The 17,774-nt window shown below is 43.5% G+C and overlaps 1 protein-coding gene across 2 annotated transcripts in view; it reads right to left on the bottom strand.

Moving 5' to 3' along the window:
• The window catches only part of CCDC129 (coiled-coil domain containing 129), a 62,973-nt gene that overhangs the window by 41,050 nt on the left and 4,149 nt on the right, over positions 1-17,774 (bottom strand). The window contains exons 2-4 of one of the 2 annotated variants that reach the window (XM_005862993.2): positions 10,328-10,506; positions 8,882-8,930; positions 8,512-8,555 (exon numbers count right to left, since the gene is read on the bottom strand). In XM_005862993.2, coding sequence (XP_005863055.2) covers positions 8,512-8,555; positions 8,882-8,930; positions 10,328-10,493 — 259 coding nt within the window. In that variant the 5' untranslated portion in view covers positions 10,494-10,506. Of the gene's footprint in view, positions 1-8,511; positions 8,556-8,881; positions 8,931-9,195; positions 9,232-10,327; positions 10,507-17,774 lie in introns of those variants that run through there. The other variant, XM_014536986.1, reaches the window with a different exon arrangement.

Consider the following 17,774-nt stretch of genomic DNA (forward strand, 5'->3'; position numbering starts at 1 on the left):
GATATGCTATTCCATACATAACCCTATACTGTATACTTTATGATTCAATAAAAAATTTACAATTTTTCATTATAAACCTGTGTTTTCTATCAAAATTACTTCTTGCGTGAATTTTGGGACACCTTTTAGTTTACAGGGGTCAAAGGGAGCTGTCCTGATGGAGTTGTCCATCCACTTTTTCTGGGTCCTGTGAGGCACCTCCAAGACCCAGAGTTTGAGAAACACCATTTGTTCAGTGCCAAGTCTCTCACCTCGGCAGGCACTGCTAATCCACTGCAGCGTTCACTCCCTGAACTCAACTCACTCTCAGAGCTTCTCAGACCATAAAGCCATTACCCACTGATTGAAGTTGTCACACGAGAGAAAGCCTATTTGCCACTTTATTAACCATGTCATAGATGCAAGCACAGTCTAATTTCTGACAGTCATATTGTAATGACTTGATGCCATAATAAATTAGAGACGTTGCCCAAAATGGAAGGTAAAATAAATATTTGTCTATTTTAAGCAATTTTTTTTTTTTCTATTTCTCCCTGGCTCCATTCCCGCCACGACCACCTCCACCTACTGCTGTGCAGGGAACTCCCGAAGGCAAGCTCCCTGTGAGCCTGGCTAGCTCGTCCACAGAACTCTGGAGTTTCTGAGCGCCTCTTCTCCCCTAAGCCATTCCGTGGTTCTGCGTGTCCTGCTAGGACGCCTCTCTCGCCCGTCCTCGGCCTTTCCCAGTTGCCTGCCATTGCTCTGGATTTCCTCGGACGTGCGAATGGATGTGTGATCCAGGCCAGGCTGGCGCTGTGGCCACAGTGAATGGCTCAGACGGTCAGAGAGGAAATGACCATTTTCAGATACTGGTGAGAAGAGTTCGCTCAGCCTTGCTGCAATTTCCAACACCCTGGCCCCACGGGAAACCCAGCCATTCAGAGAAATGGGCAGCCCTGCACCCCGGGCATCTTCATGAGATTCTCGAGCCACACTCCGTGGACCACACCCCACAGCCCTGCCATCCATCTTCAGAAGCAATCTGCTTGCCGGGAAACCAAGGGGAGCCCCGAAGAGGAAAAGGATCCCCTAAAGGCAACATGTTTTCCAGGAAATGTGCAAAGTGGAGCCAACTAGGTCATAAGGGGAGTTAGTTTTCTGATCTGACGACGCATATTGAAAGCCTTACACAATTTTAATACCCGTTGGAGAAAGGGCCTTCTCTCCTTCCACCTTACAGCTCCCCATAAGGCCCAGCCATCACTGACCCAGAGGGGCAGTTGGGGTGTCTGAACCCCTCACCTGAACCCCATCCTCACTGACACACAGATACAGCTTTATATCTCTTGTGAGATTCCTTATCCACTGTCTTCTTGATCTTATTTGAAATGACACAAATGTCTCTCTCCATCTAATTCACATACATCAGCCCTCTGCTGCCAGGCTTAGATTTTGGGGAAAACCAAACCAGAGAAAAATCAATATGATTTTTAAAAGAAATTCACAAACTAAGCCTGTCTTAAAAATTATAATAAAATTATTAAAAATGAATTTGGTTCATCAATCCATTTCCTTTTACATTTCCGTGCTCCCTGGGTCCTGGGAAGCAGCGACCAATCTTTCCAACACTTCCGCCTGGTAGTTGAGAGTCTTGGAGAGAGAAGTGTGGAGTTATTATTCCTTGTCTGTCAGGGTATTTAGTTATGGTGGCGGTTGTTTTATTTTTGTTTTTCTCTACTTTGCCAGTGTGTAAGATAAACTTTCTGGAGCCTGAGGATGGGCTCATAGGGCCAGGTTGCCTGTTTTCAATAATGAACCTGAACCTGAACCTGAACCTGAACCTGAACCGAGAGGCATAAGCGGGCGGCCCAGGTCTCACTGGCATGGGATTCCTAGAATTGCCTGAAAACTCAGGCAATCCAGCAACTGTGACCCAAGCCTCCTCAGGGCAGTGGTCTGTTGGCAGCCATGTGCTCTGTGATTCTCTGCTCTCTGTTCTGCCTGCTTGGTCCAATAGTGGTTACCTGCCCGGCTCCGGGAAGCATTTGAATCTGTCACAGCAAGAATTTGACACCCAAGGAATGCCAGGTGGAGCAAACCAACCGCTCCTGTTGCCCTGGACTTTCTCAAGCTTCTGCATGCACCAGGCTCGCCCAGGGAGAAGATGGGACCCTTACGGCTGTGTCTGTATTCACCACAAAGCCCTGCTGGCGAGGGCCTCCTTCATTCCTCACTCATTTCTCTAGTTGCTGAGTTTTAATATTTTCTCTAATATTTTCCCCTTCCAAGATACCCTTTAGAAAGATAAGATTTGACTTTATAAATGCATTGGAGAATAAATATTGAAGAAAATATTAAGGTCCTACTATTCCCAAGTTTTGTAAGGGTTGATTTGGAGGAGAATTAAAGCAAGAAAAAACATGCCCTGCCCTACTCAGTGTGTCCCACTGCGTGGGTTAAGATCCAGTTCTTATTCCTTCTTGGAGACCTGAGTCTCCAGCCACCCTGCCCACTGCTAGGTGGACTCCTGCCATCTGAAGCAGCAGACACCACGCTTAACCCTGCAGAGTGTATGGCTGGGGAAGATGGAGTGAGATATGCAGAAGGCACTAATTAGCACCTCCATTGGCTTAGAAAGCATTTTTTATTTTGGTTTTCCTAAGCATTTCTGACTGATTCATGGAAGACATTTGGTTCTTTGGAATATCGTCCAATAGACTAATCAAATTACATTTTCACAGGGCTCTAAAATAATAGCAATCTGCAGCTTTCTGCACACTTAACTCCTGCATGACCAAGAACCTTAGAAGAGGCAGCCAGCAGGGTTTGTCTCATTTGATGAATTATTAATCTGTATCCTTACAAAAAAAGAGTCTCTTCATTCTCCCTGACACTCATGCTCAAAACCTTAAAGCCGGTTGTAATGACTGGGCTCTTCTTCACCCACATACCTGTTTATTTTGCTGGTGGTGTTGACCCATCCTCTCTACTCCATTGCTGACACCCACCCCAAGTGGAGGTCACAATCGCCTCATCCCGAAGTGTGTACCTTCCTCCCATTGCCAGGATACACACTGGAATCTGTCGCTGCCCTTCTCAGAAACCATTCACAGCTCACTGCAATTGAGAAGGCCAATGTGTACCAGGCCTGCTGCGATACCCTGGCGCGGCACCTATGGCATCTGGCACTTGTGACTCAGGACCCTCTACTCAGGTGAACAAAGGTAGGGCTTTAAAATCGACTGAACACAGCCTGTCCTTTGACTGGAACCTGAGATGACACTTCTTTGCCACCCCTCTCCTAAGACATCAAGTGGGATCCCCTCTTTCTGGATATTAAGGCATTTATAACCTGAAATACCCTATTTAACAGGAACCTTTCTACCTTTGCTTCTCAGCCTGAAACCAGTTCCTAGTCTGACCACCTTTTATATGCATTCCTGTACATATTTAACTTTCTTCTCATTCTATGACTTTGCCCAAGCTCCCTTTGCTTCCACCAATTGACACTGTCTTGCTTTGCCTCTTTGTTTTTTCCCCAAACCGCATCTCTCTTTGATTGACTAGCTTACGTCTCACCTCTCCTTTGAAGATTTCCCAATCTGACTACATCATCTTCATCATGGGCCAGTTGTACTAAGATCCTTTGGTTGATTAGCTCTGGAGAAATCAGGAGTGTTAGAAGGGGATTCCTGCCTCAGGGGCATCTACAATTTTGTTAGTGAGGCCGATCATAGCCCTAATAATTTGAGGCAGCACAGACCATGTGCCATATGAATAGAATCCATAGTGGATATGACTGGTGTCTAGAAAACTGATGAGTCTCTTAGTGCAGATGTCAGGAAGGGCCTTGTCAAGAATATGGAACTTGAGTCAGGACTCAAAAGAAGGGCAAGGGGTGAACAGAACAGGAAAGATGTTAATACAGGAGGAATTGGATGACTAAAGAAAAAGAACTAGCCCTAACCAGTTTGGCTCAGTGAATAGAGCGTCGGCCTGCAGACTCAAGGGTCCCAGGTTCAATTCCAGTCAAGGGCATGTACCTTGGTTGCGGGCACATCCCCAGTAGGGAGTGTGCAGGAGGCAGCTGATCGATGTTTCTCTCTCATTTTCATTGATGTTTCTAACTCTATCCTTCTCCCTTCCTCTTTGTAAAAAATCAATAAAATGTAAAAAAAAGAAAAGAAAAAGAACTAGTGATGGAATGAGAGCAGGCAAGACTAGAAAATCTTTTAGAACATTGGTATAGGTTACATTCAGATTATGATGGCCCTGGAAAGTCTGAGTGACATTCTTGAGAGCAGGAACCATAGATTCTACATCTTTGTTCTCACGGCCTGGCACAGTTCTTTGCTCTGAATGCTTTCTTTTGATAAGATTAAGGGGACATCTATTATGCTTAATTGGATTTACTTGGACCTTTTCTTATAATAGAGACCATAAAATTTAGAATTTGATTCTGTAAGTTCTTATTGTTTAATCAATTCCTTCTGGAAAGAGATGAGTTTACTCACCAGGGACTTCCTTGGGTATTGGAGAAGAAATATCTGAATAGTAAAAAGGACAGATGAATTAACCACCCATTAAATAATCCACAGCGCCCAGCAGGTCTTCAACAGACACTATCTCTGTGCTGTGGGAGTTAGTGCTCGTGCTTCCACTCACAGTTATGCTCAGTTGTTGAACAAGTACACCTGGTATAACCCTAACACATGCATTTGGTGTACGCATCTGTCCTTGTAGCATCATGACAATGCACTCTCAGAGTGAGGGCTGATGTTCAATTTGTTTTCTAGTGGTGGGGATGGGTTTGCCCTCTCTCTAGGTCCTCTCTCCAGCCTTTCTTATGTACAGCTTTAATCTGGAATCCCAGGTTAAGAATGAGTCATCAGCCTGAGAAGAGGGACCTTACCATCTAGGACCATGGTCCATTTAGCATCACGTTCACTCCAAGGACCATCTGAATGTCCTAGATGTTTGTGGGTATAGAAAGGTCTGTGGATCCTCTCTAGGCCCAAACTGAGAATCAAATTTGTTCACTTGTGCAGTTGGTGACCACTAAGAGGAGTTAACCTGCACTTGGAGCCCTGCTTCTCGGAGAAGAAAAGGAGTAAGAAGTTGAAGGATGCCCATGTGGCTCTTCCCTGTAAGTCATCCATGTGCCCTGAGCTGATGATGTATTGGAGATACTTAAAGACAAGAGTCAGGCCACTCAGCTAAGATGCCCTAATATTTGTCACAAGACAGGGCAAACTGGTGAGAGACCATCATTTGTGAAGTGCTTTTGTGAGACTCAAGACGCAAGCATCACTGGCGGCTAAAGAAGGATCAAGGGAAGGTATCTGTCAGAAGGAGAAACCCAAGCAATTTCTATCAGTTAGTGAGCTTAGGTAAGCAACGTTTCAGTGGCAGAGACCTCAAAGCCCCAAGAGAAGAGGCCCCGGAGGTCCAGGCTTTACGGACTGCCCCAGGAGAAGGCGCCACACCCACCTCAGGACATCTCGGGCCACCGTATCATTCCCACCATCTAACACACCTCCTGAAATAGCTCCTAGTCTCGGAAAAGAACATTCCCTTTGTCTCCACCTTTTCTTCCAGCTGTCCTTTTAATTAGCTGCTCCCTTTTACTTTCCAAAGAAGTATATGGAGAAGTATTTGGTAAATACTTCTTTCCACATGAAGTCCAATAACTGCAAATGGTCCCCCCTGGAGGCCCACGGGACTGCTCCCTATGGGAGGTACTGGGTGGCCTGGAAGATGGGCAGGCACCTGGATCTTGTTGCTACTTCAGTGAATCAAGTCCCAGACATGGCCATGGAGGGAAACCAGCCTCAGAACGATTCCCACTTGTAGTGGGAATCACCCCGATTTTATTTCTGTATCGGAGATTTCATTTCAGAACGTGTCCTTTACTTGGAAATAGGGGCTTTGAGGGTGTAACTAGTAAAGGGGAGACAATGGTGGATTAGGGTGGGCCCCGAATCCTACATCCAAAGACTGGGGTCCTTAAAAGAAGAGAAGATCCACAGGGAAAAAGACAGCCACGCGAACGCGGGCCAGAGAATGGGGTGATGCAGCCACAGCCAAGGAATGCCCAGGGAGGACAGGAGCTGCATAAAGACAGAAAGAGGCTGGAAGGAGCTCTTCCCTAAACCTCCAGAGAGAGCATGACCTTGCTGACACTGTGATTTCAGACTTCCAGCCTTCAGAACCAGGAGAGAATAAATCTCCTTTCAAGCCACCTAGTTTGTGGTAATGGTTATGGCTGCCCTAGGAACTAGTGCGCCTCTCAGCATCGTACGAGGGTTGTGAGAGTTTTCACAGGCTTCTCCCTCCAGAGTGGCTACTTTTCTGTCTCTTCAGTTCCTTTTCATTTCACCACAGGTTTCTCCCTGCCACACTCAGCACGACCCTCAGGTCCCCCATTTCTGGGACTGTTCCGGCTTCCACACTCCCCAGTGCAGCTCCTGGCTTCCCTGAATTCAGTGTGTGTCCATCTCACCACGGCCAGTGCCTGCACAGAGGGGCTAACAGAGTGGCTAACAGACTGCCGGACCTCAAGCGTCCCCACCTGCCACTAACCAGCTGGGACCAGAAATCTGCACTTGACCACCCCGTGCCCCAGATCCTTCACCTGTAAATCACAAATGAACACCAGCCGGGCGACCACACAGGTCACTGAGTTGAAAATGTGATAGATGAGAAAGGCCTCGTAAACCCGAAGGCTCAATTAAACCTGCAGGGAGCTAGTCCATTATTATTAGAAACCTCGCTGAAGATGAAGGACCTGGCAAATTGAAACTGCATTTCTGTTCTCACAACCCTTCCAATATCCCTCCTCTCCTCCAGGTCTTCCCCTCATGTCTGAGCCCTTTCAGGTCACTGACTTGATTCAGAGGAGGAAGGGCCATGAGGTGTGTTTAATTTGGGGGAACTGAAGTTTTTAATACAGTGATTGACAACCCCAGAACTGGTGCCATGCGTCCTGCCATGACCTGGGGAGATGAAACGTCGGGGGATGTGAAATGCTGGCTGTATTTCTTAAGTTCTTGCCTTTCCTTGAGTCTGATCTATGATGAACAGAGGTACTTAATTTCAATTTATTGGCAAACATCTCCAGAGATTTTTCCATCATGGAATATATATATATATATCTGTTGCCCTGGCTGTGTAGCTCAGCTGGTTAAAGCATCATCCCAATAGGCTAGCAGTTCTCAACCTGTGGGTCGTGATCCCTTTGGCGGTCAAATGACCCTTTCACAGGGGTCGCCTAAGACCATCCTGCATATCAGATATTTACATTATGATTCATAACAGTAGCAAAATTACAGTTATGAAGTAGCAACGAAAATAATTTTATGGTTGGGTCACAACATGAGGAACTGTATTTAAATGGCCAGAAGGTTGAGAACCACTGCAATAGGCCAAGGTTGTGGGTTTGACCCCAGTCAGGTAACATACAAGAAGCAACCAATGAATGCAGATATAAGTGGAATAACAAACTAATATTGTGCTCTCTCGCTCTCTCCTTCACTTCCTCTTCCTCTCTCTCTTAAAAAAAATCCATTAAAAAAATAAACTTGGCAAAGAAGAAAATTTCAATGAATTTATCTAGCTTTTCAAGTTTAAAAAAATTCCAAATTTAAACTGGTTTGTAGCCAACCATCATCTTAAGTTAAAGGCAGTGAAAAAAGTGAACTAATTAAAACCAGCCAAGTAAGGAACAATTTGACTAAAAATTGTTTCCTCTAATCATTAAACTCCTAATTTATGCCATTTTTACTACATTATTTATGGCATTTCATCAATTTAAAAACACACTTTTTTTCACATTCTAACATGCATACAGTCAGTACTGCATTTCATTTATAATTGCCAGGGATTATTGTTTTACTTTCCATTGAGTGGAACTTAAAGTGTGAGTGCATTTTACTATCAAGGGGTCTTTGATTCTATGAAATACAGTATTTCATTTACTGAAGATGGAAACTGTGCAACTTGTAATTAAATGTCTTTTTCTTTTTATAATGCTCATATCAAACCTCTGCGTAACAAGGGCGCTACATGTTCTGCCTCAGAAATACATGCTTGCATCGTTTGCTAGAGATTACAGTCATTTGTTTTTTTGAGAACAAATGCATCATTTTGAGACCAAAGAAGAGAAAGAAACTAGATTTAGAAAGAAAAATACAATAGACAGTGAGGAGAAACGAAACAATTTCATTTCCATAATTACATTCTTGCAAAACATCTTCATAGAACCCAGTGAATTTCGGCTAGAACTTGAGCTAATGTGATGGCAAGAGTCCTGGTTTCCAGCCCCCACCTGCTGCTGGGTAATCCCCTGGCGTTCCTGAGCCTCAGTCCTGAATATTAAACAAAGTGACGGCACCGGATGGTTGTTGAAATCGGTTCTATTTCTAGGAACCTCTGACAATTCTCATTTTAAGAAGAGTTATTTGCACAGACATGTCAATACAGCTCCTACCAGGGTTCACATACCCTGACTGCTGCTGGGGCCTCTTGTCTTACCTGTGTGGTCGGTGACTTGCTGAAAGTTTTCATCTACAGAGACACTGTAAGAAACAAAAGTATTGTGAATCAAACAGTGTGTGTAAATAAGTTAGACCAAATTGCTCTGTAATTAAATAGATGAGAGCAAATGCAGAGCTAGGCTTTATTACCAGAGGACGTTCGGGAAACCATGAGAAGCCAGGGGCTGAAGGAGTACCCCGTTTTATACTTTTAAACTGACACATAACTTGTGCAATAATAGAGTAACCTATCAAGCACACAGATAAGATGAAAATCCCTATAGGTCACCCCTCACCCCAGCAGGGTTACTCATTGTTTTCATGGATCTTTGCGAGATAAATGTACAAGGGCACAAACACACACTTACAAGGACCCAGAGTCCAGCCACCGCTGAATACTTTCTTGTTTGGAACCGTCTACAAATGAGAAAGAAACAGTCAGAGCACAGCCAGTTAAAAAGACTCTATTTCATCATTCAGCCACCACCCCGTAGCCCCACTTCCTACATATTTAGGTCCATGTTTCTATAAGCATATTCATGTTTTCTGTAATCATCCTTTCCTGGAAATGAAGGATGAACTTGCCAAAAACTGCAACTTAAAAAAAATAAAACCCAAAACATAAAAGGGGAAAAAAAGAAATCACCAAGAGCAAGAGATGTTGGAATCGTGCTGCAATTACCTGGCATGAATGCAAAGGGTGAACAAGCACATGAGACTTTTGTCTTTCTCTTGTTGGATGGAAATCACCCGGGAGCCCCTCCGGATTGAATCGGGACATTTACCTAAGGCAGCTAGCCAGGGATGTTTATTTGCAAGGCATTCTCTGCCAGGTTAGAAACCAAATTTGCATTCATTCCAGGGACAAATTGCACTAGAATCCCAGGATTGCCAAAGGCACCCTGTGTTAAAAAGGCACCAGCCTTTTAAGGTGGATCTTTATCCCCGCACAACAAAGGGTCACCAGGCAGAAAGGAGAGGATGCAAAGGCAGCGTTTCCTATTATGGGCTCCAGGCTACTCTGAGCTGACTTTCTTGGACTTGAAACCGTCAAAGAGGGAGCTGAATTACCCCCTCACAAGGTGTCTGGTGAACCAAAAAGGCCAGTGGGACAGGGAGGTGTTTATTCTTCAGTTGAGGTAGTGTGAACGGTGGTGAACAAAGAAGAAAAACCAGCCTGGCTGGTGTGGCTCAGTGGTTGAGCATCGACCTATGAACCAGGAGGTCATGGTTCGATTCCCAGTCAGGGCACAGGCCGGCTCGATCCCCAGTGGGGGTGTGTGCAGGAGGCAGCCTATCAATGATTCTCTCTCATCATTGATGTTTCTATCTTTCTCTTCCTCTCCCTTCTTCTCTGAAATCAATAAAAATATTTTAAAAAGAAAAACCATCAGTTACATTATAGTAGAGGCAGAAGTGTTTCCTTCCTTATTACTCTTTAAGCTGTTAAATGATTATTAATGCCTCATGTAAAACCCAGCAAATAAAAGCCTTTGGTTAAAATAAAGCCTCATGTCTCTGACACAGACTCCACACAGCTCTGGTGTTCTGGGGGGCTTAGTATGGAGGCACATTGGACTGGGAAAGAAGCCGAGTTCATTCTTTAGTTGGACTGTTTCCATCAAGGTCTTTGAGTGTCTGTAGGGGACGTCAGAAGTCCCCATTTCATAGAAGTTTCTGGCATCATGCCAGGAATGCTGGTATCTTCAAAGCCAAGTCCATGCTCTGAAATTATGTGCCCCCAGCCCAAAGCCCCCACATCCCTCACCACCCACAGAAGGGCAGTTTCAGACACCCCGAGGGCCGGTCCTCACCTAGCGAGGGCGTGGGGAGACTCTGGCCTTCCTCCTCAGAGCCTGGAGGCGGCTGCTCTTCCAGGGGAGCCCAGGCCCTCTTGGTGGACCGCAGGATGCCTCTCCGGCTCCTCTCCTGGCCTCCTCGAGGGCTGTCAGATCCATGTGACTTCTCCATCATCATCATTTGGCACACTGATCTCAAAGCAACACAAACCAGACACAATGGGTCAGCTTTTGGGCTTGGCTCAAGGAGAGGGCAAAGGCCAAGATGCTCACAGTCCAACGAGTAGACCCAGGTCACGATCTTTGGTAGCTTGGATCACCCACAAGCCAAGTTCTGTGTTTCAATGCAGAGAAATGGTCCCCTCTCAGTGGAGAGGCAGCTGGAGACCAGGGACTAATGTGGCCTCACCCATCACCAGGCCACATCCACACCCTCGTGGATTCAAGCTGGCTGTCAGGGATGTGGTCAGTGAGCAAAGAAGTTGGCCAAGTGGCTACACCCAGCCACAGAGGAAGCTTAAAGGCACTGATTAACATAATAGGCAGCCTTCAAATCTATCCAACTGTTATATCTTTAAAAAACATTTTTAAAGCCCTAGCTGGTTTGGCTCAGTGGATAGATCATTGACCTGTGGACCAAAGGGTTCTAGGTTCGATTCTGGTCAAGGGCACCTACCTTGGTTGCTGGCTCCTCCCTGGCCTGTGCCCTGGTTGGGGCTCCTGCAACAGGCAACCAATCGATGTATTGCTCTCACATTGATATTTCTATCTTTCCCTCTCTAAAAATCAATGGGAAAATATCCTCAAGTAAGAATTAACAAAAAAAGAAGAGCTGAAATATTAAAAAATAAATGAAGACTTTGGCAACAGATCAGCCTGGCCACTTGTTGTTTGGCCTTGTGTAAATAATATAACCCTTCTTCATTTCCTTAATTTTAATGGCGGATAAATGGTATGAATGTTAACAACTGTTAACCTCAGTGCAGTGCTTCTTATGTGCTAGATTCCATGCTGAGTTCTCTGCATATATTATTTAATCTAATTGTTAATGAAGGAATTTGTCACAATTTTATAGTAAATTGAAGAACAGAGAGGTTAAGTTGCAAATCCAAAGCCACACAGGCACCAGGATTCAAATCCAGGCCTTGAACTCCAAGCACGTTCCCAAGACTCTGAAGCTGTATTATCTACTCTAAAGGGTGTTTGGGACAATTCGAATACTGGTAAATATATTATGCACACGGCACAAGAGAGGTAGGCTGCTCCAATTACTTAATTTGACATTTATGAGGCTCGAACAGCAAGAGAAGGAGACAGAAGCTTAGAGCAGCTGTGGAAATTGTTTAAACTCCCGAGACTATCGGCATATTGAGAACAATGCCTCCCTCTAACCCACTGATGTGTCTGTAGTACATACATGGCTGAATTCTCAGCACATAGTAGGTGCTAAGTAAATATGTATAAAATCAAATAGCAAAGCTAGGGTTCAAAACCACTCTTTCTGACTAAATCCTTGCATGTCATCTACTTGAATTTGCATTAGATTATTCTTTAAGCTTAGAGAAATGACCAAGTAGTCAAATACCCACTTTAGCAGCATGTCTTGCATCCCTAAACTTAGGCATAACTCCTGATCACATGACTTGCAGACCACCATTTCTAATCAATGTTTCAACAAGGCACATCATTCAGGTTTATTGTAAGCATCTAAATATTCTAAGTATAGGTGAGCATTCTAGGTGAAACTGGCACTAAGAGTCTCCTTATATGTTTCATCTATTAAAATTCTATCATTCCTTGGGAGTATAAATATACCATTATTGTTGCAATAATAAATTACTGCAAAAATTAATGACAATTGTGATGACTATTCATTTTGTGTAAAAATAGCAATCATAGGAAATTTCAATTAGTTAAAAATTTGAGCAACAGGTGGACAGTTAATATATATACTAGCAGTGAGCATTTTAGCCATCAGAAAGTTAACTAGGAATATACTCTGGGGGAAGATAAGTGCTTATAAAAATTTCAATGATGATACAGGACAAAACTAACACAGATTAGATTATATTTCTAACCTTTATAGAATTGCTTGGTACACTAGAATTCATAACAGCAGACAAAAACAACCTTTAGAAACTGTGTTTAATTTTCAATTACTTAATTTTGCATAAGCTTCGGGTCTTTGGAGGAAAGACAGTTCTCTTTGGCAATGTCGTGCATCTTGTGCATGTGAATGATAATCAGAGCATCAACTCTGACAGTGCAAATGTCACCAGAAGGAAAAACTCCAAAATCACACTAAACAACATTCACAAAATATCAGATTCAATAGAGAATTGGGGTTTGAGTAAAGGTATAACACATCATGGAAAAATAAAACCCCAGAATAATCTTGCTCTTTCACTAGCCTGGGCTGGAAGTCAGCTCCTATGTAGGAGGAGAGATTTGCTCTGTAGTGGGAGCAGGAGCTGCCTAGCAGCTGACAGTCCTCAAATCACTGCTTCCGGACTAGCGTGTCAAATTTTAACCTGGCCACCACTTTTTTCAAATATAACACTAAAAACCATCAAAGGTTTAGATACAAGTGCAGCTTTATCGGTGGGTCCCCAGACTTGCGTTCCACAGTGGCGGATTTGTTCTCAGCCACTGGGCTTGCACGGCCATGAGGGTAGCTCCCTGCCAGCTCAGTTGGACTTGGCTTTTAGCAGGAAAAAGCCTGTGGGAAAAGCAGAAATTCTTGTTAAAGGCAAAGGTCAGGGGCCAGTTTGTAAAAAAACCCTCTTTGTTGCCTCTAACTCAGTGGGTGCCTTCACACTTGGTAAACAAGTCTGCTTCTGGAAACAGAGTCTCCGATGCTTGAATGCCCTTCCTCTGGCTTCCATGGCGTGACCCCAGAGCAGCCCTTTGGAAAGGGACACAGAGCAGGTGGCAGCCCAGAACTGCCCACGGACTGGCAGAGTGGACGTGATGGCACGTGGCCTCTGGTGATCCCTCTGGTTAACCGCTCTGTCCTCAGGACATTTGGAACCAAACGTGAATCCTCATCCTGGACCCTGCCCCCTGTGCAGCCCCTTCTCTCCAGATTATTTCTACCCTGATTACTACGTCATTAATCCTTATGTGTACAAAGAACTCCCATTAATGTGGGAAATTTCTTATCATATTTCATTAAAAAGAGAGAATGCAAAACTATATATGCACTAATAACAATTTTGTAAAAACAACAAAACCAACAAGCAATGTATTGAAAAGACATAAAAGCAATGTATTAAAACGTTATCAAGGTTCTGAAAATTTAAAAAGAATCAAAATGAGGAAGAATGGCTTTGTCACATTAATTTTACATCGTGTATGCTTTCACTTGAGTGAACTGAACCAACCACACTCCTTTTCACTGTGAAGCCTTCGGCCCACAGCGAAATCACAGAACTTGGTGCTTTGATGCTTAAAGCAGCGACGATGATTCCATTCCTGTCCTCTGGAGCTAACGTTTTGCACCTCTATGCAAACAGGTTGCCAATGAGGTTGTTCATACTGGAAAATAGGGGCAGTGCTTTCTATCTTTGTCGCCATGTCCCCATAGATCCCAGCACAGCTCTTTGCCCAGGGGGAAGAGTCTGTAACTATTAGTTGACTGCTTGGTTATTTGGGAGAGAAACATCCAGTTGTCGTAGCCAGTATTCTTGGTTTTTATGTGGTTAAAAGCACAAGTGCTTTCAGGTCAGGTAATTCCAGATTTTAATCTCAGCTCTGCTGCTTCCCTGACATCTCCTTGGGGAAATTTTCAAACATCTCTGATCATCTACTTCTTCATCTCTGTAATGAGTATGAAATAACCATTCCATAGGGTTTTGGGAAAATTTAATGAAAAATGTCTACAAAAGAATCAATGCCCATATTGGTCAATTTTCATTTCCCCCTTTCCCTCTCTTCTCTGTGTTGCCTCCTGTCATTGTAATGCCAAGAACTGTCAAGTAAAGGAGAAGAATCACCAATTAATGCAATAGTTTTTCTCATAGGAGATACATTTGACACTCTTAGTGTTTGGATAACCTGGGTATTTTGAGATCACTTAGTTTAGGTAATTGAGAAGTTGAAATATTTGGAGAATGTGAGAATAAGATATTTCTGCAACCATGAGGACACAGATTTCCCTGAGACGATTAGAGGCTCATATCAAAGTCTGGAAATTCCATCGACTATCAATTAAATTTCAAGGTGACAATGATAGGCTGAAGCTCTAGCCTGGCCACCACTTCTGAAGGACCCCTTGGTCAAGAAGAAAACAGCATAATGGAAGAACATCCCCAAGGCGTTCTGAGTCCATAGGGATCTCAGCACCTTTATGTCCCCACCGCAGATCCTCAGTGCCAAAGCCTCTGCTCAAGCCTTCATAAAATCTCAAACGGTGTCCAGCTTGCCTTGCCCCCCTCCATCCTCCATATACAGTGACTTCCCCAGGGGCAGGACGTAACAGAAGTCTGAATAGAGCCATGTGCTCCAGGAAGACCCACCCCCTTCCCCAGCTATAACACCACTCATAGAAGTTTTAAAAGGAAGCCTCCAGAACCCCTCCTGCTCTTGAAAAGATGATTACTATGAGCCCAATACCATTCATCTCCCTCCATAAACTAACTAAACAACGAGTCCTAAGAGACTTGATTCACACTTCTTACCTCAGGAGACCATAGGACTAACCCCATCATGCCCTACAGCCATGCTCATATGGCAGTGAACACTGCCTCAGCTGGTCCAGTATTCCCCCCTTCCCAGACTCTTCCAACCCCCGAGTCCTCTGGGATTCACATACTGTCACCTTCCAAATCCCTTTTCTCCTGAGCTCTTCACTGAACATCCCGTTACCGCCTTCCTCTAATTGAAACGTGGGCATCACTTCCTCTGTCACTCTCTCAAGATGTGGCTTTTTCTTTGATCGCCCATTGAATTGGGACCATAGTCTTAGAGACGGTATAAATTTCGTCCATGTCCATCATAGCTGCTTGCAGACGTTGTTCCCTTCATTCTCTGAAGCACATACATCAGACTATGTAGGCATCTGCATCTAGGACATTTGCCTCATTTACTGAAAATTATAAAATGGTTTTTCTGTTATCTTTCTGGAAGATTTAATTATCCATCTAGATGACCCAACAATATCTAACTTCTCAGTTCAATAATCTGCCCACTTCCAACAATCTTTCCCTCTACTGATTCCCATGGTCAAACTTCATCACTATCAGTGAACACCTTCCAAAACCCCAATTTCAAGCATCCCTTCTATTTTACTTACAAACTATACTTGGGCACCATCTCACCCCCGCCCCCCGCCCCCCATACACACACACACTGGATCATTCTCTTCAGCTTTCAACATGCTATAATATTTCCCATCTTAAAATAGTGCTCCATTGACCCCCTTAATCTTTAACTCCTACTCTAGTTCTCTATTAAACAGATGGTGATTCCCAAGTTCAGATGTTCAAATCTGGTCCAGAGCTTCAGAACAGGGTCCCTGAGCCCCTTCTGAAGCTTCTGAAGTTATTTGCCATCTCTATAGATGCCTATAGACATCTTTAGCTTATACATGCCACACTCAATTCTTTATTCTTTCTTTGACTTCTACTTGAACCCTCTCCCCCACCTCCCCAACACCACCATACCTATCCTATGCCAGCATTTCTCATCTCAATAAATGATACTGCTCTTTAGGCCAAGAACTTCTGAGTCTTCCTTGATTTCTCCAATCCTTTCAGGTCAAGCCATTTTTTAAAAAGAGGTGCAGGACCTTTAATAATAATACTATATCTCAGACCAACCACTTCCATGACCATCAACCTGATGTATATCAGAACTCATCATGTTGCTTAGATCACTGCAAAAGGCTCTGATTAACAGCACCATCCACACCTCCCAATTCTCTTTATAACACACTCAAATCAGTATGCCAATGATCAACTATCAGTTCTTATCCTTTTATAATTTTCAGCAGCATTTGATGGAGTTGACCACTTTATCTTAAGGGAAATAATCTTTTCATTTGTTTTGTAATACCACACTCATCCAGACTTCCTCCTATCTCACTCAAAGCATTTTCCTGGTTTCTCTTTCTAACCTCTAAATTTTGAATGTTTTATATCTCAGTCCTCAGCCCTCTCTTATCCTCTCTATCTACATGCTCTCCTTATATTAGTGTGGCTTTAATTTCTCCTCTGTAATCCCATGGTTCAGTGTAAACCACTAGTAAAGTATTCTCACGTTGTTTTGTAAGTCTGTGTTTACACTTCTGTTTAATCACACTGAGATTTTATTCAGGACCAAGATCCTACCTCTCATATTATAATTGTATGGAAAAGGTACTCAATGTATGCTTATTAAGTGAATGACTGTTTAAATGAATGCCAACAAGGAATCAAAAAATATCAAAGCATATATATATATATAAAAGTATAAGTGACCGTTACGACTGGACAACTGGCCGATAGCTATGATACACACTGACCATCAGGGGGCAGATGCTCAACACAGGAACTGCCCCCTGGTGGTCAGTGTGTTCCCTCAGCCAACCTCCTGCGGTCCCTCCCCGTGGCTGGCCTGCCCTGATCGTCCCAATCACCGGCCAGGCCAAGGAACCCCACCCGTGCATGAATTTGTGCACCGGGCCTCTAGTTTGGTTATAAAATCATTAAAGATTTCATACATATATACTCAAATATATATATTTCTACCTCTACTTTGAAGCAAGATTTTTTGAATAATCACTTGATGCCCACTTCTGCCATTTCAACCAAAACTATTTGAGTAAATATTTTTTTTAACCTTCTCTTATGTGCCTTTTAAGTGCTAAAAAGATCTTAATTCATTACCAGAGAAACAAAAAAGAAATTGATTTTCATTAATCAACAAATAGCTAATTGGTTGCATGACATTGAGCATGAAGTTTTAAGTTGTCTTGGAATGTACTTTTCTCTTTCACTATATGAGAAAATTAGATGACATGAGATAACTCCATAAGTTTATTATTCTATTTCTAGCCACCACATAGGCTGCTTAATATTTGACCAATGCAGTTCACAGCTCAAATTTTAAAAAGATTTTAAAGCTATGTTCATCAAAACTATAAAAGTGAGAAGAATACAACTTTGTTCCTGTTACTCATGGCTTTGGAAGACCACTCAGTAACTCAAGCCACAAAACCAAGCCAGGAATGGCCTTCTGCTCTTCCTCCCTATCCAAGTATCAAAGCCCACAAACACTTGCAAAGATTTCCGAGTGATTCAGTGAAGTAGAGGCAGATCCTGGGGAAGAGAGTGTTCTGTCAACACTCTGCTGGGAGGAACAAGCAGTCTGCGATGACTTGCTCTGTGGGTGGCTTCCTCCCACCATGAAATATGTGAAGGGTGCTCACTCCTGCCATTTAGGAGCAAGCTGGATTAAAAGGCAAGGCAGTTGTGCCCAAGTT

Source organism: Myotis brandtii, unplaced genomic scaffold, assembly GCF_000412655.1.
Source record: "Myotis brandtii unplaced genomic scaffold, ASM41265v1 scaffold17, whole genome shotgun sequence".
NCBI classification, from domain to species: domain Eukaryota; kingdom Metazoa; phylum Chordata; class Mammalia; order Chiroptera; family Vespertilionidae; genus Myotis; species Myotis brandtii.